General features: G+C 42.1%; 1 protein-coding gene across 2 annotated transcripts in view; it reads left to right on the top strand.

Moving 5' to 3' along the window:
- Nucleotides 1–4441: 4441 nt before the first annotated feature.
- PREX1 (phosphatidylinositol-3,4,5-trisphosphate dependent Rac exchange factor 1) overlaps nucleotides 4442–25190 on the top strand; it is a 173165-nt gene continuing 152416 nt past the window's right edge. For both annotated transcript variants that reach the window (XM_074887940.1, XM_074887941.1), the window contains exon 1: nucleotides 4442–4818. In XM_074887940.1, coding sequence (XP_074744041.1) covers nucleotides 4657–4818 — 162 coding nt within the window. In that variant the 5' untranslated portion in view covers nucleotides 4442–4656. The remainder of the gene's footprint in view (nucleotides 4819–25190) is intronic.

Raw genomic sequence — 25190 nt, forward strand, 5'->3', positions numbered from 1 at the left:
GAAATGGCTTCAATATGAGGAGAATCTAACAGATTAAGGTATTTCAAGTTCACGTGGACACCACTGAGAGGAAATATACTAAAGATCTGCAAAATCTTAAGTGATGAGTAAAGCATGGACAGTGACTAAGCTCTGTTTCTTGCAAGAGTTAAAGTGCAACCCAGAAAATGATCAGATCTGAAGCAAAAGGATTTTTTTTTTTCATACGGTACATCATTAAATGTGGAACCAACTGGTAAAGGATCCTGGAAAAGCCAAAAGTTTAAATGTGTGAAAAAGGCTTTAGGAGCATTCGTTAGGAAATAGGCCCATTGGTGACTATTAAAAACAATGATCCATATCCAACCTTTAGCTCAGGAAATCCTTAAACTACCTTGAGCCAGGTACATCATACACAGGGCTTGAGTGCCAAAATTGTTTTTGGGATCCACCAACCTATTGATTTTCCATGAGTCCTTGGGCACTTCTGTACTGCTCAGTGAAACGGCCTGTGGATTAGTAAATGCTGAACTGAGATGGTAAATTTAGGGTGCCCCGTGGACATCATGTACCAGCTCTGGAAAGAGTGTAACTGTGATGATGTGAGCAGCAGCTCTGTGATGGCCTGCCTTTCTGCAGCACTTACTAGCTCATACGCAGCTCCACGCAAAGCTTGCTCCCAGCTTTAAGCTTCTCTTAAAGTTAGTTTGGACTGTTTGAGACCCATATGCACTAAGAGATCCAGACAAACCACCTTGTACACTAACGTACAGGAACTTATAATTCAGCAGCTCTTTTAACACAACAGTAAGACCATCCACACAAAGACCCAGTGCAGATCAATACAGGAAAGTAATGTTCAGACACCTTGTCTCTTAGATGCACACTGTACCCAACACTCTTGATTGTCCACATGCTTTTCACCACAGAGAGGCTCAATAAACTGTGAAATTGCGGTGTACTAAATTCCACTGAAAAGCTGTATAAACATTTTCATAAATCAAAGCATGTGAGGCTGGAGTTTATTTAGCACCACAAAAAATAAATAAATGTATGGGATTGGTTCATATAAATCATATATACAATGTGTGCACAGACAAGGCGTCATGCAGAATGTGTAAAGCACTTGAACATCTGCCTTTGCCATTAAGTCACATTGAAACTAAGCATAAGTGGTAATTTTTTGATGTCAGAAATAGGGATTTGATTCAAAATTTCCTTGAGTTAGCAGAAAGAACATCATTAACTTCAGCAAACTTCAGAACGGTATGCTTTTGGGCAGCCTGATGAACAGATACTCCTTTCAGAAAGAAGGTACAATGGTTAAAGGAGAATAAAAAGACACTGGGGAAGAGGCAGGTGGGTGGTTTATCAGATCTTCCTTGCTGAGGCTAAAGGGTATATCAGTATAAATTAACAAATTCTACAATCACTGTGGATTTCTAAATCTTATTCTACAGCAAATAGGGTCCCAATCACATCCCATGCAACTCTCTGGGAGCTTTCCTAGAGCCTTCAGCAGGCCAATAGTGAATAATGTTTTCTCCTGCAAGAGTGAATACAGCCAGTAAGCAGACAAACACGTAATTGATGATTATTTTCTTTGGTACTGTGATACCATGTAGCGACCTTACCACCTTGGTGCTACTGTGGTAGACAATGTACAAATATCACAGCCCCAAACAACTTACAAGGACATGTAAATTAATTACATCTTAACGAAAGATGGTGAATTTCATGGTAATTGATATGTCAGCCTCCTGATAATTGACTCCCTGACTGTTTTACAAAGTAGCAGCATTTTTTGTTTGCTTTTGAAGTGCTCACTTGAAAGAATTACTGGCAGTAAAAATTCTCTTCAAAACTGAACAGTAGTTGTAAACTACTTCCTTTTTAAAAATATAAAAAAATGAAAAAGAAGCAAAAAGAAAACAAGCTAGAAGGGACATATATTCTGTTGAAGCTTCATTCAGTTAACACACAATATCCCTTTAAAAAAATGAAAGGGCTTGCTGGCTAATTACAGATTTTTGTCTTTAAAATGAAAAGGCTTGCTAGCTACTAATAAAGTATCCATTCTGAAGTGAGGATTATGTGTATGTCTGAGATAACCATTTCTAAAAAGAGTGAAAAATCTCCCTTTAATTTTAATGTAAACTTTTTCTTAACATTTTAATCTCTGCAGCCACAAGTAACGTCCTTTTAAAAATCCTTACATAGTAACGCTTCTAATGCTGACAATAAAGCTAGAAAAGTATTTTGACGCAATGTAGCTCACACATAATGTCAAAAAAAAGGCACACACACCACAGCAGTTCAGGCATTGCTCAGATAACATCCCACTGATTCTATGATGGTCTCCTGTCCCAGTATTTGCTATGGAAATGAAATTATTGTAAGACTTTTGAGGCAAACACAAGAGACGGTTAAGAAATTAACAACTTTAACAACTTTCTCATTCAGCCACAGGGTGGGGGCGTAGCTTTGGGGATGCTGATTTTTTCTAACAGTGTATTGTTATTTAAACAGGATCTTTTAGAACAGAGTCTTGCTACTTTCCCCAAACAGCAAAACATTCGATTTTTAAAAAGACATCAGCTGGAGACACAATGAGTAAATAAATGAAAATGCTGTAGTGACTTTCAGAAGAAATCGAAAGGTTAAATATAAACAACTTGAAAGAAAACCAGTGAATTTAGAGTCTAATCTGACTTTCTGAAGACTTTGCTTCCCTGTCCTTGTCTCAGGCCTGTGCTGTGGTGCTCTTCCATCCCCCATAGTGCTCCTCAGTACAGCTGAGATCTGCATAAAACCCAGAGTTATCCCTTGCTATTCCCTTCCCCTCAGTGCTTTTCCCCCAGAGCCCCTACATTTAGGGACACAAGAGCTTTCCCGTATTTTTCTTCCCATTTTGAGCAATCGTGTTTCGGACTGACTTAGAGTGAAGGAAACATTTCTCGTTGATGAGGTTGCAGAAAGTGGTATGACAACGTATCACGAGTCATGTTTGTGAAGGTGCACGTTGTGCACCTTGACCCGAGGCAACATCATAAGGAGACGTGGCAAAGTAATATATTATTGTTACTTGATAAAGGCAATTTCCACACCTAGGACTGAAAACATCTTAGATATTTTCTTTATACTGCAGACCTGCAGCCTGCTGCAACTATATCTTGACCAAAGAGCTGTTTTTTCATTTCATGTAATAGGATATCCATGAAGCCTTCAGGATGACAGGATTGTCTATGTTAGACTGCCACCATTTGCTCCTGAATAGAAAACTTAACCAGAATAAAGAAAATCAGTCACGACAGAAAAAAAGTTGCTGTTAAGGTAGAATACCCAAAGAGGTATTTTGTTTTAGCCTGAGGAAGATGATGATTTATTACATTATTTGTGTGATTAAGGGAATAGATTTGATGTGTCTCTACCCTTATGCCACTTAAAAGTTCACATTAAAATTTCCTCTTGAAACTATTTTTCTTAATTCAAAATAAATATGTATTTGTAGTTTGACAAAAGCATGGCAGCTTTCTTATGGTGCAATGAAGATGTTTGGGTACGAATCAAGTTACCTTTTTGGAAGTCAGTGGGAGCAGCACTCAGTCACAGGATTCGGTCTATTTTTGTGCGCAATTTGCCCTGTTCACCCCCCCCCCCCCCATGCCTCGCGCTCACTTTGCACAAGCAGTTACAACTAACCTAAAAAACCAGTTATGAAACACATTTGTCGTGTATATTCTCTGTTGGCATGGATGTCTCGATAGCTATTTCTGCGTATGTGTCCGTTCTGGTGCGTGTGCTCCCTTCGCGCTCCTGGGTTCGAGTTGTGTTTGTGTGTCCGCCCCTCGGCGCTGCGCGGGGCGGGGGGGCGGGGGCACCCTGGGTGCTCTGTCCGTGCAGAGCCGCGGGTGTTTCTCTAACACTGTGCTAATGTGAGGGGGGGGAGGGGGGGGTCCCGTGGCCGGGTGTGCTGTGTCAACGTAGTGCGTGGGGTGCGAGTGCGGTGTAGGGGGTGCAGGTGCATGTGGAGCGCGGGGAGATGGGGGACGTGGGTGCGGGGTGCGCGAGGCACGTGGGAGGGTGTAGGTGTGGGGGGTGAGGGAGTGCGGGTGCGAGGCAGGTGTGAGGGGGTTTGTGCTGTGAGGGGCTGCGGGGGGGGTGAGGAGGGAGCGCGGGCGTGTGCGTGTGTGTGGGGGTGTGTGTGTGTGGGTGTTGTAGCTGTGCGGGAGTTGGGGGGGGGGGGGCCAGGACGCGCTCCCGCCGCCCCGCCCCCGCCGCCTGACCCCCACCCGCCCGCGCTCTCGCCCCGCCAGGCCGCTGCCCGCCGCTGGCCCGGCCAGGCCCCCAGGGGCCGGGCTCCGCCGCCTTCGCCCTCCCCGTCCCGCCCTCCCCGCCCGCCTCTCGCTCCCCCGCCTCTCCCCGCCGCCGCCGGGGCTTCCCTTCCCTCTTCATTCAGCGCTGCCTCGCCGCGCCGCTACCCCGGCATGTCCCGCAGCCGGGCTCCCCTCAGCGACCGGCCCCTGTAGCGCCTCCACCCGCGGGCGAGGCAGGGCCGAGGGGCGGCAGGGGCTGCCGTTGCCCACCCGCGCCGGGCACCGCGCGGCCATGGGGGGCTCCTGAGGCGGCCGAGGAGAGTGGCGGGGAAGCGGAACGCCTCGCCCCGCGGCCGCCACCATGGAGGCGCCGCCGCCGCCGCCACCCGGCGCCCCCAGCGCCGCGGAGCCCGCCGGCTGCCCCAAGGACACCGACCGCCAGCTGCGCCTCCGCCTCTGCGTCCTCAACGAGATCCTCAGCACCGAGCGGGACTACGTGGGGACCCTCCACTTCCTGCAGTCGGTGAGCGGCGCCGCGGGGCGCGGGCGGGGGAAGCCCCCTAAGGGGCACCGGCGGGGCTGGGCGGCCCAGCGCGGAGCGGAGCCGGCTCCTCCCCGCGCGGGCCGGGGGCTGCGAGTGTGTCGCGGCGGCGCTTGGCACAACTTGTGGGAAGTACCCGGGGCCAGGCCCGCTCCGCCGAGGGGGAGTTTCTTCAGCTCGGGAGGCTGGGAGCGGGGGGATGTGCGAGGGGCCGGCGTGGGTCCGCCGCGGGCAGAGCGAGACCGCCAGCAACCGCGTTTTCTCCTCCGGCGAGGACGAGCGCCCCGGCCGGGGCGCGGGCGGGGCCGGCTCGGGCCGCGGGAAGCACGCGGGTGTCGCTGCCGAGCGGCGGGGGGACGGGGACGGCTCCAGAAACGAATGTGCCTTTCGGAACGCCTCGTCCCTTTTGTTGGTGTGGTTTAGAAGTTGCTGTTACACCCACTTGGAAACTCCACCCTTACTGCCTGTTATTTATAAATAAATATTGTATGTATTTTGCTTTAATGGTAAACATAAATATGTGATTGGGCCGGGTGTGGCTGTGCATGTGGAGACGATTATACCCGCCTCTGAAATTATCCGTGGACTAGTGCAGAAGTAAAGCTCCATCTGGACATTTCCTTTTTCTTATATAGGTTCTAGATGTGGAATTCATCAGCATACCACCACACTCCTGCAAATAACCTAGAGCCTGCAGTAAAAGTTACTAGATAACAGATATGCCATAAAAAAGAAGAAGAATAAACTATTTGATCACACAGAGATCAAGAATCAAAGCAAGGGAAGTCTCTGCAGAGATTTCAAAAAGATTTGGACAGGGCAGAAATTCTTTTTGGTCTTTTGCTAGATAACTGCTAAACCCTGATTTCATCTAAATGGGCTTAGACTCTGGACCCTTTTTGACTTGTCTTTCTGGCAAGGTTTTTGTTTGGTTTTTAAAATTAGTTTCTCTTCAGTGTTTTTCAGATTCACCAAAGTGGCAAACTGTCTAGCAAAAAAACCTGAAAAGGATGTAGTTGCTTTAGGAACTAGTCTCTACGTAAACCCTCCATTTCTCTCTCAAATAGTTGAACTCAGAGTCTTTCACTTCAGAAAGCTTCTGACTGAAGTGCCAGTTAGCTTCCTTTAGAACTGGGATTCTGTCTCAGTGGGAGGAGATTCTTAAAAAAGCTGCAAGTTGCAGATGTGCCCCACCCTACAGACAAAACAAAACAAAAAAACCCTCAGAAAACTCCTCTGTCCTAAGTACTGAATTTGAGATTTTGTCAGCTGCAGGCTGGAATGTGGATTCAAGCTGCCTATATTTTTAGCTTCAGTTCTTACAGCTAAATGCATTCACAGTGTTAACTAATGGCATTTTCGTATATTAAAAACCAAAACAAGTCTTTTATTTATTTATATTCATTAACTTGGCAGTTTTCATGAGAGCAGTAGTGAGTAATATGCCTTAGGTAATGGCAGGAGAAGATGCAGAGAACACTTGGCTGTGATCTCAGGATGGCACTGCAGTCAGAGGCCTTTGCAGTCACTTTGTTATTAGCTACTAGGTGTAGCTTGACTGTAGTAGTATCTGGGGGGGTTGATTCTGATAGTATGGCTTTACCCCCTATGGAGTTTGTGTTTTGGTGATTAAGTTTGAATAAAGCACTGAGGGATAGCATCTTTCTGATCTCTAGGCCTTGGTTTAGAGCAGCATTCACACACAGGCTTAACTTTAAGCATGTGTCGAATGTTCATGTGCTGTGCTAAATAATGACAGTTTCTTCAATCACTGACCTAGTTCTAATGGGCTGAATCTCTGTACAACTGCATTCAGATAGTTGAATGGTGTTGGCACCAAGGAAGGGAGAATGAGGATCTACTGCAGTATGTAAGGGTAAAAAGAGCAGTAGTGGGATGAAATTTTTAAAAATAAAATTTGGAGTGAGAAATATTTTCTGTATAAAGTTCGTGGATGACCATAACTTAAAGCCTCCTAACAAGATATCACAAATAAAATAATTCTGCCCTACTCCCACAGCTGACGTGACATGCAAGGATAAGGTCATCTAGATGGTCACTGGAATTGCAGGCAGTTATAGGGCAAAAGTTTTGCCTTACGACAACAATTAAAGTAATGCTGTAGCACTGGGACCCTGTATTCTCAAATCTACTTGGGCCTCACAAATGAAGTCCACTTTACTCCCATTAGTTTGTTTTTCTGAGTGCTCTGACGTTACTGCATAGGAACTGCTGCTCCTGCCCCATGGGTCTCTTTCTTATCATCTCATGTTCTATGTGAGTAGCACTTACCCAGTGCAAAATAAATGTAAACTATTACACCTTCTGGGGTAATGCACCTAGTTAACACTCAGATGTGGCTGGGTGATGTTAGGGCTTTTTTTAATAGTGTGAATTGTACTGAAAGTGATTATACTTCCTTATGTTGCAGAAGCAATTTTGACTTGTGGAGAAAAGACTGCAGTTCCTCTGTACAGGACAGCTGCAGTTCCCAGATCTTATGGAAACTTGTTCCTGTCAAACACGAGAGGAGAGATATGCAGGGCACAGGTTCCTTTGCTTAAGAAACTTTAATAGCTTTGATAAGTAAAGGAAGGCTAAATCTCATATATTTCTATCGTCAGAATGAGTTTTCTGGACAGTTGTGCTTTAGAAAAAGGTTAGGTGAGGGAATTTGTGCTCTTTGTTAAATATTTGCTATTGAAGCCCTAGTCCTCATTAAGTATTCTCAATAAACAATGTTCTAAAAAGCAAACAACTAAATTCTATGGGTTTATTCACAGCACTGAGGTTGCTTGCTAGCAGCAGCTTCCTGTGTTCCCTAGTAATGCAGAAGAATCTCTTAAGTGTTTTAATACTATGGATTTGAAAATAAATCAAAGTAACTTCGATTTATTAGGAGTATTTTGGTCCTTTTTAGAAGACCAATATGTGACCATGTTAAAGGAAAAGTATGCTTAGAAACCTTTTCTTGCTAAGCTGCAGGAAAAGTAGGTTTGCTGTAAACATAAGGGCTCAATCCTTATTTGCTTTGCCTAAAAGATTGTGGTCTTATTTTGCTTCTATAGATCAATAAAGTGGGTATCGTTAAAGTTATAGAGCATGGAGTTCTCTTTTCTCACGATAAAAATTGCGTTACTCACCATGAAGAACATTTTTGCTGTGAGATTTGTACACATTTAATAAAAATGCTCCAGATGTTTACCTATTTTAAAAAAATTTAGTCTCTAGAATCTGTTAGATTTCACACCTCAAGTAATTTTGACAAATATCTGCAAATTTAACTTAGATGTCCCATGCCACTACAGCTAAATTAGGCTTTTCAGTCTGTTAGGTTTAATACATACAGTTATTTTTCACTGTGTATGTTGTTTGTAACATTTTTATTACATTGAGTTTTGGACACAAGAAGGCGTTCCTAGCCAGTTTTGCTCCCGTTTAGTTTCTGGAACTCCTGTTGATAGGTCGTGTTACAGTATTATGTATCAGAACTGTCAAGAGAGTGAAACCCAGTAGTGTTTCTCTGTGGTTTGTTCCAGATCTCAGAAGATGAGATGATCAATTCTGAGGGATACAGCTTTTTTTTTTTTTTAACCAGTCTGGTTTTTATATTAAATGGTAATACAATACAGATATGATACTCATGCATCTAATGGTTTTGATGGTCTTACTTTTCCCAGATTAAGCCTCAAAATGAGGAGTTACCATGCTGAGAGAAGACTAACTCTTTTCCAGCAGCTCATAGCTGATGGTCTGAAGTTACTAATTTAATCATGAATATCCACAAGCTGTGTTGTGTCCTGTCTTATCTGCCATTTTGTTAGGTAGGTATGATGTTGCAAAATAGGGGCTTCTCCTTGAAGAAATGCTGTGTAAATCAGGAGTATTAATAGATAATACTGCAGATATGTTACTAACTTTACTAATAAAGGCTCGTTACACAGCCAAGCCTTTTAAGCAGCAGGGAGAACTACAGGGAATGGATGAAAAGGTACTGCTGCCAACGTCATTAAAGAACTACTGATCAAATAAGAAGCAAGTGGAAAATTGTTAGAAGCTAATGGAACTTTACTAAAAGTTACTGATGGAGTAAGATAAACTTCAAAGAGATAAAGGCAGATAATTCTGTTGTAAGTCTCTGGTGAGATCACAAACCATAAGGATTTTCAGTCTCCAGACTTCAAGATTCAATTAATCCTTTGGCCTCTTTTAACTCTGCAAGGTACGCAGAAATGTTTACATTTTATATGTGATCTTGTAAATATTTCTTTTCTATGTGACAAAATTAAACCAGGGGAGAATTTAGTTTGAGTGACCAGTTGGGTAAATGTCAAAGCATTTGTCTGGTGCCATGCAGTCTTGTACATGAATACGCAGCTGACAGCAGAGTCTTTGGGAACCAAGGTGCAATGTCCGCATGTTGCAGCCCTTAAGCTTACCCATTTTCTAGGTATCTGTTCTTGCCTGTGTTGTCAATCTGTATGGAAAAGTCGCAGACAATTCATTGAGAAAAGAAAGGTTGTGGTTGGTTTGAATGCCACATGGTCATTCCACAGAATCCCAGTCAAATCTGTGATACTAATATTGCAGTAATTAAAGACCAACTTTCAAGTAAGGAGATACAGGAGCCCTGAGCAATTTCAGACATACTCATTGACCATCATTCTACAAACAGGTTGAATAGTGGCCACTCACTGTTAGATGTTTATTTAAAGGTTTGGTTTACCAGTTTGTAGATATAATCATATGAATTACATGTGGAAGTGTAGTAACAGTAATTATCCAATACACTAGATTGCAAAGGTAGGTATTTTGTTGCATACACATTTTTTTTTTTTTGCCATCCTTTAATTTCACTGAGGACTTAGCTCTAGCCTGCATATGCAGCTCCCACAACTTAGGTAATTGCAAGTATGGAAAGCCAAATTCTTCTCCACATTGTATATAAATGCAGCTCTTTTATCTTTCCAGAGACAAACCACCAACTTGTAAATTTTAATGTCAGAATGACAGGATGTACTTTGGCTTGAGCAATTGCTGTGTGTTCTGTGCATGCATGAAAACTATGAAAGTTGAACTGTCTTTATCAGACAGGTATCAAGTTGGATAAGTAGTTGTACCAGGACTATTTTTAGGTTTTAACATTATGCCATCCTTTATTTTTATATGAAGGCTTGAAGTCTTTTTCCATCTTATTAGTTGTATAAATATGTTACGTTAGGACGCGTGCCATCAGATAAATTAACCCACATCCTACAGGCTCAAAATATTTATGTTATGCTCCCTTTTTTTGCTTGCTTTGTAGTTGTAATTGATCTAGTATCTCTGGATTTTGCACTCCACCCATCTTGAAATATGATAAGTATCACAGGCTTTTTTTTTTTTTGTATTTCACAATCTTGTTTGCATCCAAGATTAGGGCTCTGGTGCTCAGATAGAGTAGCAAACAGACCATTTGTCTCAGCTGTGAGGTGTGGTTTCCTGTCCTACCCTGTTCTCTGCCTGTTTCACCCTCAGTAGATACAGATAAACTCTGGTTATGGAAGGTGAACCATATGGTTTGGGTAATGTTGCTCCTTTATTATAAGACAGCTAAAAGAGCAATTGGGGCGAGGAAGGAGAAGGAAAAGGAAATTTGTTTGGAAATGACCTAAATTAGCTTTGCTGTTCTGTTATTTCAGTCAGTTGGTCACGTGCAGTCACCTATAGCCAGTTATGATTGCAAATGATCAAGATTTTCTACTGTTGAGACTTAACATGGGACATTCTTCTTAAAAGTCTGGTTCCTGACATATGTAAATTGAGGAAGATTGCAGCTTTCATTTTAAATGGCACGTTTGTAGCCCTCCTGGTGGTAAAGCAAAGTTTGAAGATATAACATTAGGGTAATATAAATGCTCATGAGCTTTTAGGGGCTTGTGTCATGACTCTTGAATATTTGGGACCGGAAATTCTGCTGTTGGAGTTTTCTATTTGGACTAAATGTAGTGCAAAATTAGCCGCTAAAGGCTGAAATGCAAACAGATGAAAAGGTTCTTCTGCACTGGATACAAAGAGAGAATGTGAAGAAAACAGTCTGGATGTAGAAAGTGAAGCAGAAGTGAAAAACAGAAAAGCAAAACAGCAAATAGAAAGCTCTGAAAATATTTATTCATCTGAGCCTGTGGTCTGCAGAGCGCAGTTTACAAGCCACAGGTCTAAGAGCAGCGATGGAGGATACAGAATTCCCATGTTTTCTTCTGCTCTGAGATGCACATCTGAGCTTAATTTTTCACTTGGAAAATTGTGTGACCAGCCCATGCCTTTTGCAATGAGGCTTTGCAAATCAAAGGTATATGGGAGTACAGCAGATTTTTCATATGAACAAAGTTGTTTAGTTCTTTTTGCGCTCCACAATGAGAAATATCAATAAATCCCCTGTGTAGTTTCACTGGCTTACTGCCACATAGGTGAGAACTAAACCTCTTTTCTCTGTGCTCCCCTTCACTCTTTCCAGCTTGGTGTGTATCTGACCCTCGTTATCCTTTATCTCTGGCCCACTTTGGTCTCATTACATCCTTCAGAATGAGGTGTTTGACCTGACTCTGGCTCTGCATCTCTCCCTCCTCTCAACTGCAGTGATATCATCAATCAGTCCTATTGCCATTTGTCCCTCCCTCTCACTTCAGGGATGCCAGTTGTTGGCTGAACATGTGTTGTGATCTCTGGGGGGGAGGGAGAGGCTGCCCTGTGCTTCCCAGGCCCACACTGGTGCCTCTGCCACAAAACTCACTTGCAATAGTAGTCTGGGAGCTGAGTGAGTGTAAGGGAGGGACAGAGACCCTGGGCTTTGGTAGGAAAGGGCATGTGGATCAAAAAGTGAAACAAGCATCACAGCAGAAATTATTTGAGTGAGTTGGATGCATGTTTGTTTTTACACAATTTTGGGCTGATTTTTATAGGAAGCAGACTGATACCCATTACGGGAGCTTGTTTGTCCCTATAGTAAGAGAAAAAGTTTGAAAGCTTTACTAATTTTCCACTTCCCAGGTCACACAGTGTTTGTGCTGTAGGCAGGAATACTGCCTTGCAGGGATGGGAAATGTGGTTCTACAATTTTACATCATAGAATCATGAAAAGCAGTCTTGGAGAAGATCTTGACAAACCATCCCATCATGTTCTCATCTGAAAGGAGGATCATTTCTGATGGTTTATCCTGGTGTTCAGATGTCCTTATTAGAAATGTCTTTCTAATGCCTAGCGTAATGGCTAATGCCCTCTTTTTGCAGTGAGCACAGAGGTAATCTATTTCTCATAGAAAAATGTGCATCAAACCCTCAAGTATGTCATGGATGTTTTCACATTTTGTTTCAAACTACACTAAATTGTCAAATTATTTAACTTTTTTCCTCAAAAACTATTTAATTTTACCTCTGATAATTCCTGTGCTATTATCTGGGTTCTCTAATCTATATCTTTCTTGAACTCTAGTGCCTGAAATGCAGGCACGAGACACTCTGAGGCTTTAGCAGTACTGAGTGAGGGAGTGAATTACTTCACATTTTTTGTTCATTATACAGAAGTATTATTGTGGCACAGGAGCCTTAAGAAACATTTATCTGAGTTTGTACCTATGTTTGAGGACAACTCATGGCTCATACCAGTGACCATGACTAGGTGCCTGCATAGTGGATTTATGGAAGCGGTCTAACATTTAGACTTCTGGGATGTACCACAGTGTTCTGGGCAACACTGAACCCTACTTATTGGGAAGAGAGTGATGTGTTTTCAAGCCAGCTTTCCTATGTTCAGATCCTGGCAGTCCCAGAGGCATCTCACTCTCTCAGAGTGAGGCTTGAAAAAGCAGGATCTCCCAAGTGAAGTGTCTGCCTACAGGCACCCAGATGAGTCCGTGACAGATGAAGCTTTTGAGAAATTACTTATTTCTGTTGCCTGCCTATTGTTTCCTTCAGGCACTTGCAAGAAAATATAAGGGACTATGTGTGAATTTCCCTCTTTTTCCAGCTATAGAATCCCTTTTCTGTTTTTGTTTTCAGCCTCAAATGGATTTGCAGCCTGCAATGGGTGTTTTCCTGCTAAAGGCCTTGCACAGTTGTGATGTGTTTTAGAATGTGAATGGCAGCGTATATTTTGACTTTGCACAGTGATTTCAAGAATCACCAATGGCAGTCTATACTGGTCACCACCAGAGACCATATATCTGCTTATCCCCTTGGCCTTCATTATCTACAAAGACTACCATCAGTTTTCTTGTATGAAGTGGGGATTTAATGAAAAAGCTTTGCAGAAACCTTATTTGACTTCTTGCATCTTATTGGACCAGTCCTTTCCTGTGGCAAAGACTTTCAAATCTCCTGCACTTCATCTCCTTTATTGAGATACTCTTGAAATTAGGAAATAGAAATATATTCTGTGGCCTCATCTAGTTTGTGAAGATTTTTATTTTTCATTGGCAAATAGCAATTGCCATGATTGCAGAAATCAGTTTTGTGGATCAAATCTTTGAAATTGTCCCAAATGGTTGTAACTCCCTGTTTCTCTGACTGCATGGCTAGGTTTCTTTGCAGTCATCTTTCAGCTAGGCCCTTTTGTTTTGTGCTTTAGATGACATGAAAGCACGTGTAGTTCACTAATGCTGCTGCTTATTACCATTGCCTTTGTATTGTGGTGGGATACTTAATCCATATTTACATGGCAGTATTTCCATTAAATGCTCTGAATTGACAGATGATCCCTTGATTAGCGTAATCAAAGGTGATGCTGTTTCAGAGCGCATGAAGGCTGTTTGAATTAAGGACATAAAAAATAGGGTTGGACTTGTGGCACAGGCTGGCTGCTCTTTCCTCCTCTGTCAGGGTGGCTTCAATCCATTCCTCCCCTGCCCCCCTTTTTGTCTTGTCTCAGTGTTTTGCGTTGTGTTTTCAACTTGTGTTGAAGCAACCAGTCCTGTCTATTTGAAGGATGGACTGGAAGCATCACTGTCTCCCCATGTTTCTTATCTATTTTGAAGAGTTCCCATTTAGCAGTGGGAATGACTGCAGCATTCTCAGCCTTTAACAGCTAGAGGCAAGAAAACGATTTGAAATAAGCAACAGTGTAATTTCTCAATCAGCTACAGAGACTTCATTGTGGAGCAGTGCAGTTCATGCAAAGCCATCTCTCATACAGAGACTGAATGCTACCTTTTACTACTTTTCCCTGCTGGATCACAAACTGAGGCTTGGACTGGGGGTTGCACCAAGAGCGTGCTTAAGACCAGAGCAAAGTCTTGGATTTTAATATTACTGCAGATGAAGATTCCTGCTTGATTGCCTAGCCAAGCCTGGTTAACACTGCCTTCTGCACATGTGAGTGAGTCAAGCTGTAGCAGACATTCAGAACTGCAGTAGGTCTGTACTGGGAGAGAACCTTAAGGTTGTTATCTGGAGACTAAAATGCCTGACTCCTGCATATACGCTCTCCTTCACCTTTCTGTAGAAGCCACTCATCTGAAGAGGCCTTGGCTCCTTTTGAACTGCAGATCTCAAGACCAGAGTAAGCGAAAACAGCTCTGTGGCAAGAAAACAGTTCCTTCACTCTTCCTAATGAGCCCTCCTCCATAGAAGAGTAACTCATTGCTTACACAGCTGATAGCCATATGTCAAGCCATGAGATAGCAATTGCCCAAAGCTGAATGGGAGCTCTGATGGGTCCCTTGAAACCTAGTGACAGAAAGACAGCTATTGACCATTTTGGGCATCATGATGCTTATGTATGAAAGCCCACCTGCTTTTCCACCCAGTGCTATTGGCAGAAGAACTTGTCACAAACTGGTTGGCAACGTGACTTCCTACAGTTCCGGAAACAGCTGCAATTTTATGCCATGTATCTTTGAGTTGCAAAAAGGGCAATAGATTTCAACACCTTGGTTATTTCAAGGTAGGGTGGTTATTGAGATGATGGGACTGTGGAACTGAATTAAAGGAACATCTCTGTTCATGTAAGGGTATTGGGCCAATCTCACTGCTATTGCCATTGCTATAATTATTTTTATGGAAGCATATCAGCCATACAAATAATACCTTGCTGCAACTTATCTGATGTCTCGTGACTCACTGAGTAAATTTTGTGACCGTTCTCAACCCAACTTTCATTTTCTACTTCTGGTTTTGCTTGTGGTCAGTTCTTGTGCCAACAGGTGAATTTGTTGGTTCCCAAACCACTTAGGTTATGTAAAGTGAAGGCACTTTTTTTTTTAACAGGTACTGTATTTTAGTCATTAAAAATCTTTGTAGACTAGTCATCATTTAGTTGGCCTAGTCATACAGTGGTGGTTTTTTTTTTTTTTTTTTTTGAAGGAGCAAACACTCTAATATGCTGGGTGCTGATTATATATTCCCTGTGGGTTTGTCAGTTGTTTAGTTGCCACTGTCTAAGAGCTAGGGCCAACATTTTCAGGGCTTCTTCAAGGATATATTAGGAACTGCTTGGTTGTATGTTTTGGGTGTGAACTTGATGTGATTGGGCTAGGAGTCTGACTTGCACAAATCAGGCTGCTGGTTTAATTGTGAACCAGTGTCATTACCAGTGATACCAAACCCACGTTCTTTCTGCTAATGTGTCTTCCCTTAATGTGTCAGAATGAGCAAATATTGATAGTTGAAAGGGCACACTACTCACCTCTTCCCTGACTGGACCACTTTTAAAGAGAGAGGCTAGCACAGTCCTCTGCAGCTGGTGACCCTGACTGCTGGGATTGCCACCAAGGAGTGATGCTTGTCTTTGTGATCTGAGCAATTTATTAAGAAGCAACTTTGAACCCGTGAGACTTATTTTACTGGATGGCTGTCAGATGTTAACTACCTTTGTACATGATAGAATGGGCTTAGATTTAAAAAAGTTTAACATCGTCCACATCTTCTTATACATTTTCTTATCTACAATCACTTCGGTGATAACACTTTTGTGTTGAAAGTTTTGCCTGCTCATACTTCTGGCATCCTAGTGTGGTTTGAGTAATTTGAAACAACCTGCCATGGGATACATGAGGGAAATACATGTCAGGAAAGAGGGGAAAACATTAAAGGTTGCATTTGGGGTTAGTTTGGAGGCTGAAGAAGCTCACAATGAGAGGAGTTCCCTGATATTCAAAGTGTTGTGTGTTGCTGGTGAAGGCCCTGCTCTGGGGAGAGTGTCCTGATAAGAATTTGCATTTTAGTGAGTTCTTATCTCGGATAGGTGGGTGGGTTTTAGCTACACAGCAAAGTCTCTGGTCCCATGGGACTTTCTGTCTAATCTGACAACTGCTTTGAATTCATCACCTCACAGGGAGCCGTTTTCTGTTAACCTCATCACTAGGTGGCTAAAGAAGCCCCTTTCATTTTGTTTGAAGGGGCAATAACAGAAGGTTGTAAAACTTTTGACCTGGTAAAATGTTTCGGACTCTGAAACCCGATTCTTAAACAGAATCCAGGTGGTTCTGAGAACAATGGATAAGCCTAATATATTAGTAGGCTGTGTGCTATTTAATATGTAGGTCACAGAGGAGAAGGCATAGAGGCAAAAGTTTATCTGTCTTGTTAGATCTGATCAGTGGTTAATGCCCTGTATTGTTAAGCAAGAGACGTAGGCTACAAATGTAGTAAACAAAACAGTGCCAGGCTTTATTCTCTGTCCCTGAGGCCGACTGGCATGATCTGGTCTTGTCTAGTACCACTGAACTCTCCGAGTCTCAAAGTAGGATGACTGCATTCAGACTGCCTACTGGGAATGGTCCTTGGCCCATCCTAATGCTGGCACCGTGCCTATGAATTGTTTAGGAGAATGCTAGTAGGCTGGAGCCAAAGGGTGTCAGGAGTATTCTAACAGTTTTCTAACAGAATTGCAGGGCTTAGGTCCGTGTCCTGGCACTGTTAGCTTACTAGTATAGGCATAGCATGAGGACCCACCCCAGGCTGTGGCACATCTTGCTGAAACAGGACTCTGGTAGAACAGTGATGCCCATGTCTGACACCCAGGCCCAGTGCTAGCTTTTCTGGTGCAAGTGGGTTTATTTCCAATGCTTTGTTATTATGTGAAAGTTCTAGGTGCCAGGCCAGAAGTGTTGGAAATACATTTTGTCAGCCTTCCTTGGATTTTTGTTATTACTGACTCTGTTGTCATCATTACTCAAGGTCTTCTATTTTCTTGATCTGTGGAGGAGACAGAAAGGAAATACAATTTGAATGTGTGGGGACTACTTTAGGACAGTGTGAAAAGGAACTGGATGTTAATTACCAAATTCTGAGTGTCATTAATAACAGTTGTGAGCTGAGATATTGTAGACTGAAAGCACTTTCCTCCTTCACATGAAGTGCTGCTTGCTCACTTCTGTTTTATTTACTTCCCTGTTTAATGTGGAAAATCAAAGGCTTTAAATGATAATCACTGGACACTTGCATATAATTTTCTAGCTCATATGCCTCTGGGTGCTGGTGGTTCTGTCTCTGTGTTACTGACGCTGTGCTCAGAAATCAGCTCAGATGGGAAGCAGCTGTTTGTGAGGAGAGGGTGTTGACAAGACACAGAATAAGGGAAGAACAGCAGGGGAAGATTTCCAAAGAGAGCTGCAGAAGTGTGTTTGCTGTGAGCATTTAGTTGTCAGAGGCATGATCCCTCAACAGGAAAAGGAGAGATGGATTTTGGGAAGACACTTTGTTCCCAGAGTTTGGCTCCTTTGTCGGCTCTTAAACTATCCCTGTTACAAATACATATCTCCTTGTTTGTATTGGCACAGGTGTTTTGCTCACATGAGGAGAACATGTTCTGAAAACTTAGCAGTAAATAAATAATGATTTTCAGGCTATATGGACCAAAGATGGTTTTTTTGGGAGGTATAGTTGAAAAGTGAAATTGACCAATTAAGTTATTTATACAAGGCAGAAGTACCACTGAAGTTTCGAATTTAGTCATTAAATGGTACAGTGCATGCAAAATCCAGTGCATTTAGTGTTGCAGTATCTGTTTTGCTGGGCTTTTTACTGAGTCAGAGCTCCAGCATTGCCACCACTGAATTTCTAGATTTCTGCTGCATTCAGTCTTCTGGCCTTCATGTTGCACTCACATTCTTGGTTTACCATTGCCTTCCCTTGCAGTGAATTGCAAAGCCATTGCACAAGGACAGATAATCTTACTGCACGTGTCTTTCTCACTCCTGTGCATTCCTTTCTCTGTTCAGCACTTACAGAATAACTGCACTTAGAACTGAGGGAGTGAGAGCAAAAAGCATTTAGAAGCAAAAATGGACCAGTAAATTTAAAGTATAGTCAAGGCTTTCGAACTAAATGCAATTGGAAAGAGTATTGGTTCTAGATGAATGGAAGAAGTCAAAAAGAAGGACAGATCAGTACTTCTGGAATTAGAACAGGTCATTGCAGACATATTACGTCATTACATAGTCTTCCACTGTTCACCAGCTATGATGGTTGTGTGAAAAAATCAGCTGTGGGCAGTTCTGTTATAAATTAAAGATTGTGCACAGTTTTTATTACTTCGCTTTGGTTTTGGTTGTTGGTTGGGTGTGAGTTTTTTGTATGTTTACCAAATGGGGCAAAGCTTTCTCAATCTTAGTGAGAAAAACATTCCCTGGAGAAATGCATGTTTTCCTCTTTTTTTTTGGACTGTTAAGCCTCTCTTCCTTTAAATATTTAATGTACTCAGCTGCATCTTGATTCTGACATGGTGAACAGATTAAGCTGATGAAACTTTGCTTTAGGGGTCGATTTGCTGGTGAAGGGTGCTGGAAGTTTTCTGCAGTTACACTGAGTAGAAGAGGAAAAAGAAAAAAGAAAGATTACTTAGGATGATATTCTGTTTGCATTATGTCTGGTAGAGCACCTTTTGAGGATTCTTTTATGTCTATGGAGCTTATCCTGTGGGGTGCTGAAGCCAGGAGGAGCTGGGAAAGCTCAGCCTGTTCTAGCAGGTGCCTGTCACCTTGCAGTATCAGCATTTTCTTTGTATAGAATATGACCATCATAAACAGCAAGGTACATCCGGGAATTTCACTTTGACCTGTTTCCTTCCCCATTTAAAAACAGCTTAATGTGCATCTTGACATAAAATAAAGCTAGAAAGAACAGCCAGCCTCACAATTGGTTTTGTCTGTTGTTCTATGTATGCAGTATATATGCATGTGTCATAAGAGATCCTTTTGCACAATAGAGTCCAATGCATCTTTCTTAAGCAATTGCACAAGAAAAGCCACAATATTTGGAAAGTAAAGTATGAATCAAAAACTTTTACAGCACACAACCAGAGGAACTGAAATTTGCAATCAGCAAGCAAGAATAAAATTGCAGTGGCAGCAGTTGCTATGTCCAGGTGGTGTGTGTTTGGAGGCAAGGCTGCATGACATCAGTACTCTCTTAATGTGGTTCTGGGTTAGCTGCTGGGGCAGCATGGTATCAAAAAAACAGCTTAACCCAGTGGAAAGAAGAGTCTCAGGCTATTTTAATTAGAAGAAAATTTTGCTTTGAAGTCCATTAAGAATAAAGATACTAGTCTGTGTTTATGCAGCACTTTTTTGGCTGTATTATCTCAGAATAGAAAACTGGTATTTAGCAGATAGAGAAACTGAGGCACAGAAAGGCAAAGTGACTTGTCCAGAGGTTGCAGGGGAAGTAACTAACAGAGTCAGCAACTGAAGCTAAATATCTTGTATTCATTCCTTACCTCTTTTAGGAGAAAAACCTGAGCAGAAAATGTCACACAAGGTATACATATTTTTTGTGAAAAAGTGCAACAAAAATTTTCATTCTTTAATTCAGTCTTCTGGCAACCAGCTGACACATCCTTGGCAGTTAGTTCATGATGGATTGATGGTCTTAGCTCAATTCCAGGGGGACTGTTAGGCATAACCAGAACTGGTATTGACAATCTCTGTGCACAGACCAAGAATCAATGGGGATGGGAGGCATTAATGATTCTGCGTTCTGGGAGCACCTCTGCTGGATGCAAGAGACTGCTGGGAGAGTTTTCCTGCTGTAGTCCTGTGTGAACATACGGTCTAGAATGTAAGTCTTGGCTCTTCAGGAATTGCCAGTCAGCAGCTTCCCATTGCTCTCAGTGAGTAATAAAAATGTAAATAAAGAAGCTATGTTATGTCTCAGAATTACTCAATGGCAGTTGTCTGAACAGTTGTGCTTATGCTAGAATCTCAGCAAGTGCAAGCGCACTCAGACATCTGGTTGTTTCACACTTGCCTAATCTGCTTGTGTATGTGTTAGCTGCTGAAACTAACTCTCTCAACACTGTGCAGAAGTACTTTTTAAAGCAGCAAGTGCAAGCCTGAGTTCTGCAATCTAGCACACATTGAGCACAAAGGGTGTAAAAGACAGAAATGAAGTGAAAATGTCTGGTTTGAATGTACTGCTGGTGCTGCCCCTGTGTTCGCTAGGAAAAGCCAGTCTGTTTCAGCAAACTGTCTAAGGCCAAACTGAATCCAAGGAGAGATTTGGAGAAAGTTTAGTTATGAAAGTCAGTATAGAGAACATTTCACTTGTGTGGCTTCCCGGCACTTCTTGATATTTGGTGAGGAGCTGGAACTTCAGAGATGCCACAGAAAGGAAGTTTCTTTCTCTAAGTTTTTAGCTCCAAGGTTCAGACTTAAAGTTTGAAGGTGAGTTAAAGAAGTAGTTGAATCCTGAAATTCACTGTACAAGCCTGTCCTTCAGAAAAGGAGGGTTTATTTTTGGTATGTGTTGCACTTCTCTGCACATTTCTGATCTTCCAAGACTTCGGCTGCCTCCTTTTCATTAATTTTGAAGATATATCTTCAGTCAACACCCTTGTTGGGTATTGTCCTAATTCTCCTTATTTTCACGTAAAAAGACTTTTGTTTACCAGTTATGACTCAGAGGCCACTACTGCGTTTTTCAAACTAACACAGTACCAAAATAAAAACAGTAGCCTAACATAACTCTGCAAATCATGATACTATTGAACCTTTTGAATAAGAGATTGGTGAGATTTTGAGGGAGAGTGGGTTGGGGAGAGGTGAAGTAGTGCCCTCATAGGAACATTACTTTCCTTTTCTCTCACCCCAGCTGATGTGATAGACTTATGCTTGAGACACCTGGTGTGATGGGTACTGTAGCCCAAAATGGTGTTATATTGCTTTTCTCCACCTAGTTCAGCATCCCTGCACCAGTACAACCTCCTGCCACATCTTGTTTCCCACATCACAAGTTCTTGGTTGTTCGCGCTTATATTTGTATTCTGCTCCACTCCAGAGGTGGGGTGGAGGTACCTTTGTCTAGGGAGGAGAGGAGAGAGCATAGTGTTTTCACTTTCCTTATACCTACTGCTGGAGCAGACAAGAGGCGTTGTTGCATGACTCAAAGGAGACGGACACGTGAAGGTCCACTGGGACTGGTTGGTGCAGAGCAGAACACAATATTAATATTATGAATGCTTTGGGATTATAATTTCAGTATTTCCTGGCCATTGCAGACAGTTGGGAATGCCAATATATGTGATATGCCATTATCCTGGAATCCCTATTTCACATCATTGTCTTAGAGTACCGTAGACCAAACCAGAAGATGTTCCCACCAATTTCACTCCAATTCACTGCTTAGGGCTTTGATTTATGTTTGTAAGCATGTTTAAGTGGATTGCCCATGACAGTTATCACTGTGCCTGTTTGCCCTGCCACATTCCTAGAAGTTGAAGTCCCATGGTACAAGTGGATGTCTGGGGTTTGTATCCTCAGTTGCTATAGTTTACATCTTAATGTATAAATGCACACTAAAGGCTGCAGTGGTTTGTTTAAATGCTTAAATGCTGAGTTGTAGAGGGCAGAGCTTAAGCAACAGATGTATATTCTGTGCAGCCTTTTCTGAGACAGAGGTGTGACCTTCAGGAGAGGAAGGAACAGAGAGTAGAGGACAATAACTGCTTCAGCTGTTTCATTTTGCAAATGAAAGTCAGAGACCTTAGCCCGAATGGATGTTAATTAACAGTTTATAGTTATCTGTAGAATGGCAGCTGGAGCTGCTCACCGTTAGGCATTTACCTATTTTGCCACGTATACTTAAGACGGAGTGAATGCTAGGAAGGTGGTGGGGAAGATACCTGGGGGCTTTCAAACACAGTATTTGCCAGAGGTTCTCTGTTGGAGATCTGAGTTGGTACCGTGTACCTGGGCTGGCTGAGAGTATGTTATGGATATTGGTTTTATTTGTACTGTGTGAGGGCAGGAGCTGTGAGGGTAGGAGAGCTCAGGCACAGCCTTGCTGTACGACGGCTTGCTCCTAGACTGCACTCTGATGGATCTTCCAACCCTTTGCTGGTCACCTAAGTCATCTGCAGTGAACCCCCACCGTAAGACTAGAGCTTGCTTTTTGGAATCAAGAAATGTTAAATACAGAAATGTTAAATACAGATGATATTTGAGGGACAATGTCAAAGGAGGAAGAGAAACGTGCTGTCTTAGTGTGCTTCTGTTTTCTAGGCTTATGTTATTTTCTTATATTTGCTGTGTAAGCAAGTTTCAGCTGAGGTGGTGGAATTGGTCAGAAGGGTAGAGACTTTCAGATGAAGTGAAAACAAATTCCCTAGTGTTTTTTTGTGATTTTTTTTTTTTTTTTTTAATGTGGGGAGTAATTTGGGCTTGAGTGTACTTTCCTGTGACTAATGATACACCAGCTGTGGCACTAATGACAGAAATATCATGATTTTTAAATTGCTGAGCTTTTTATTTAGAGATGTATTATTACCTGTCCATTCTAATGTGCATTTAAGTGGAATTTGGCTAAATGAATAATTTCTGTCTTCAGTCATCATTATATAAATCTTCTCTTAAAGGAAAAAAAAGTCTGTCTTTCCCAACAGTCTGAACACCAGGCAGTGACATGAACTAGTTACAGTTTCCCTGTATGTGGTGTGTCTTGGTAACAAGATACTCAGTTGTCATACCTCCCTGTTCTACTGGGGCAACTCTGCTGCCTTTAGAAGCTTTTGGGTAGGATGCACAATGCCATCCACCAGGAGTGTCACTCCAATTAGAGACACCCAGCATTATTTGCAGCACATAGCATCACGGAGCCTCACACAAAGAGCTGTCAGGATTCTGGGATGCCTCTCCAAAGGGGTGATCTGCTTTGAAGTACCTGGAAGAAAACAGTTTGATGCTCCATGATACTTAGATCTCTTTAACAACACTCTTCTGAAAATGTGTGTTCCGTTTGTGCCTGATGGGGCAGCTTTTATCACACTTTGTCCTTGTTGATGGAGTTATTCAGTTTGTAGGAATGAGGGAGAAGGGAAAGAAAAGATGTCGATCCATTTCAGATTAGTTTCAAATATGGAGCGATGTGCAGTGAAATCCTATAGCAGATTCTTTCTCCACATCTTTCTCTAATCAGCACTGAAATGAGATCTACATGAAGTGTGCCTGTTGTGCATACCAGAATTTCGTACCCAGTGAAGAAGTTCTCATTGGTTTCGGGCAGAATATATTTCAAGAGGGAGATGGAGAGAAACCATGAAATGCCAATTCTCCATGTGTCCTGTTTCTTCCTGTAGAGTTATTAGTGTGGTCAGGGGAGGGTTAGTATGAGACAGAAAAAGTTTTTGATCTCGGATACCATCAACTAGGAAAGTTTTCATGGGTCTAGAACTTGAGGAAAGTAATTGTATAAAAGTCTCCTGACTCACGATCATGGGAGAATGCTGAAAAGTTGTTAATTTAATCTTCAGAGCTATGGGGCAGGTTTTTTTGTTATTTTTGGTGTTACTTGCACAAACCTCTACTTTTTCCTGGATTCATCTGACCTTGCTGTTCATTTGCCAGCTCTGATTGAAGCTGCCCCTATAGCAATTATAGTATAAAATAACTATTTTCAAAGTGACTCTAGTACTTATTTTAACCTTCAAGGTGATAAACAGAAGGGTGTGAAGTGCTGAGAAATCAAGTATTCTTTTTTCTTCATGTAAAGATTCTCACTAATTTTGCTTATAAAGGAAGTACCCAAAGATGTAAAGAAGATAGTAAGAGAACAGAGTAGAAAAATGTATTTTGCATAGTTCAGATTCAGCTGAATTTATAGTCTGTGTATATATGTAAAAACATTTTTGCAGGCAATATTACCAAAGCAGGAGTGGTAATATTTCTAAAACACCTCTGACATTGGTTTTCTGTGCAGTAAGTGGTGAATATACAACAGAAGAGGGAAGAGATTCAGTTAGGTTTGTACCCACACAAAAAGAGGTGTTGTGCAAGTCCCTGCCTGCACAGGGCCTGGGGTCTGCCCGCTCCACAGCAGGAAGGTACTGCACCCTGCTTTACTGCCCAGGAGGAGTAAAACACGAGGCCTGGCTGGAATACTGGCACCATCCTACCTAAACATCTTGTTTGGCAGTAAATTGCTGCTAGTTTGAGGCAGTTGCCTGCTTTCTATGTGTCTATGTTTTTAGTTCCTAAAACTTGTGCCAGGATAGTTCCTCCCACACCACATATGTACTTTGCCCATTTATTGATGGAATGTACCTTCTAGACTATAGCAGAGTTATGGGATTCTTGTTTCTTGGTAGTGAATTCTTGGCTATTACTGATTCAAGTGGAGTCTTGACGAGTTTACAGAGCAGTCATAACTCCAAATTCATAACCTATTGATGTGTGTGATGTGTGGTACCAACTGCTAAAGCATTCATGAGCTGGAAATCTTTGCAGAGTCTGGAGTGAGTTAGGGAGGGTATTCATGCATAAAGAGTGTGGTGCTAAATATTGGATGATGCTTCTCCTCAGCAGCTCATATCTGCTTTCCAGGTCTTGAATTCTCCAGTTGCAGTGGCTGTTTCTTCAATAAAATGAATAAAAATAAAACAACAACAAAAAATCTGCAATTTTTTCATATACCACTATGTAAATCTTTCATTCGATAAAATGTCAGAGAGGTATAGAATCACTTCAGTGGTGGGAACACAATAGAAACTTCAATCCCTGCTGCTCTGAATTTTAAGACAAAAAAATTGAATGTACAAATGAGTGGAGGAAACAGAGGCCAGCAGTTCTTCAGGGGCAGAAATAACTCAAACAGAATAACATGATTGCTCCAACGTCTGGTTATGAGGGAGCAACAAGAAAGCATTTCTGGGTGATAGCTTTCTTTGTTGGAGAACAGATGAGCTCACAGCAGAGCCAAGAGTAGGCACAGTAAGGAACAGGCATGCCCGTGGAAGAGAATTAAAAGAAAGGATTTTTGAAAAGAGAAGAAAAAGGCTAAAAAATCCAATCAGAAGATCAGGAACTGAGATCTACTTTTCCCTTGCAAAACAACTGAAGTGCCATTAGCATGAGAAGAAACTGAAATGCCTTTTGTCTGACATATTA

Source organism: Strix uralensis, chromosome 18, assembly GCF_047716275.1.
Source record: "Strix uralensis isolate ZFMK-TIS-50842 chromosome 18, bStrUra1, whole genome shotgun sequence".
Taxonomy (NCBI): Eukaryota; Metazoa; Chordata; class Aves; order Strigiformes; family Strigidae; genus Strix; species Strix uralensis.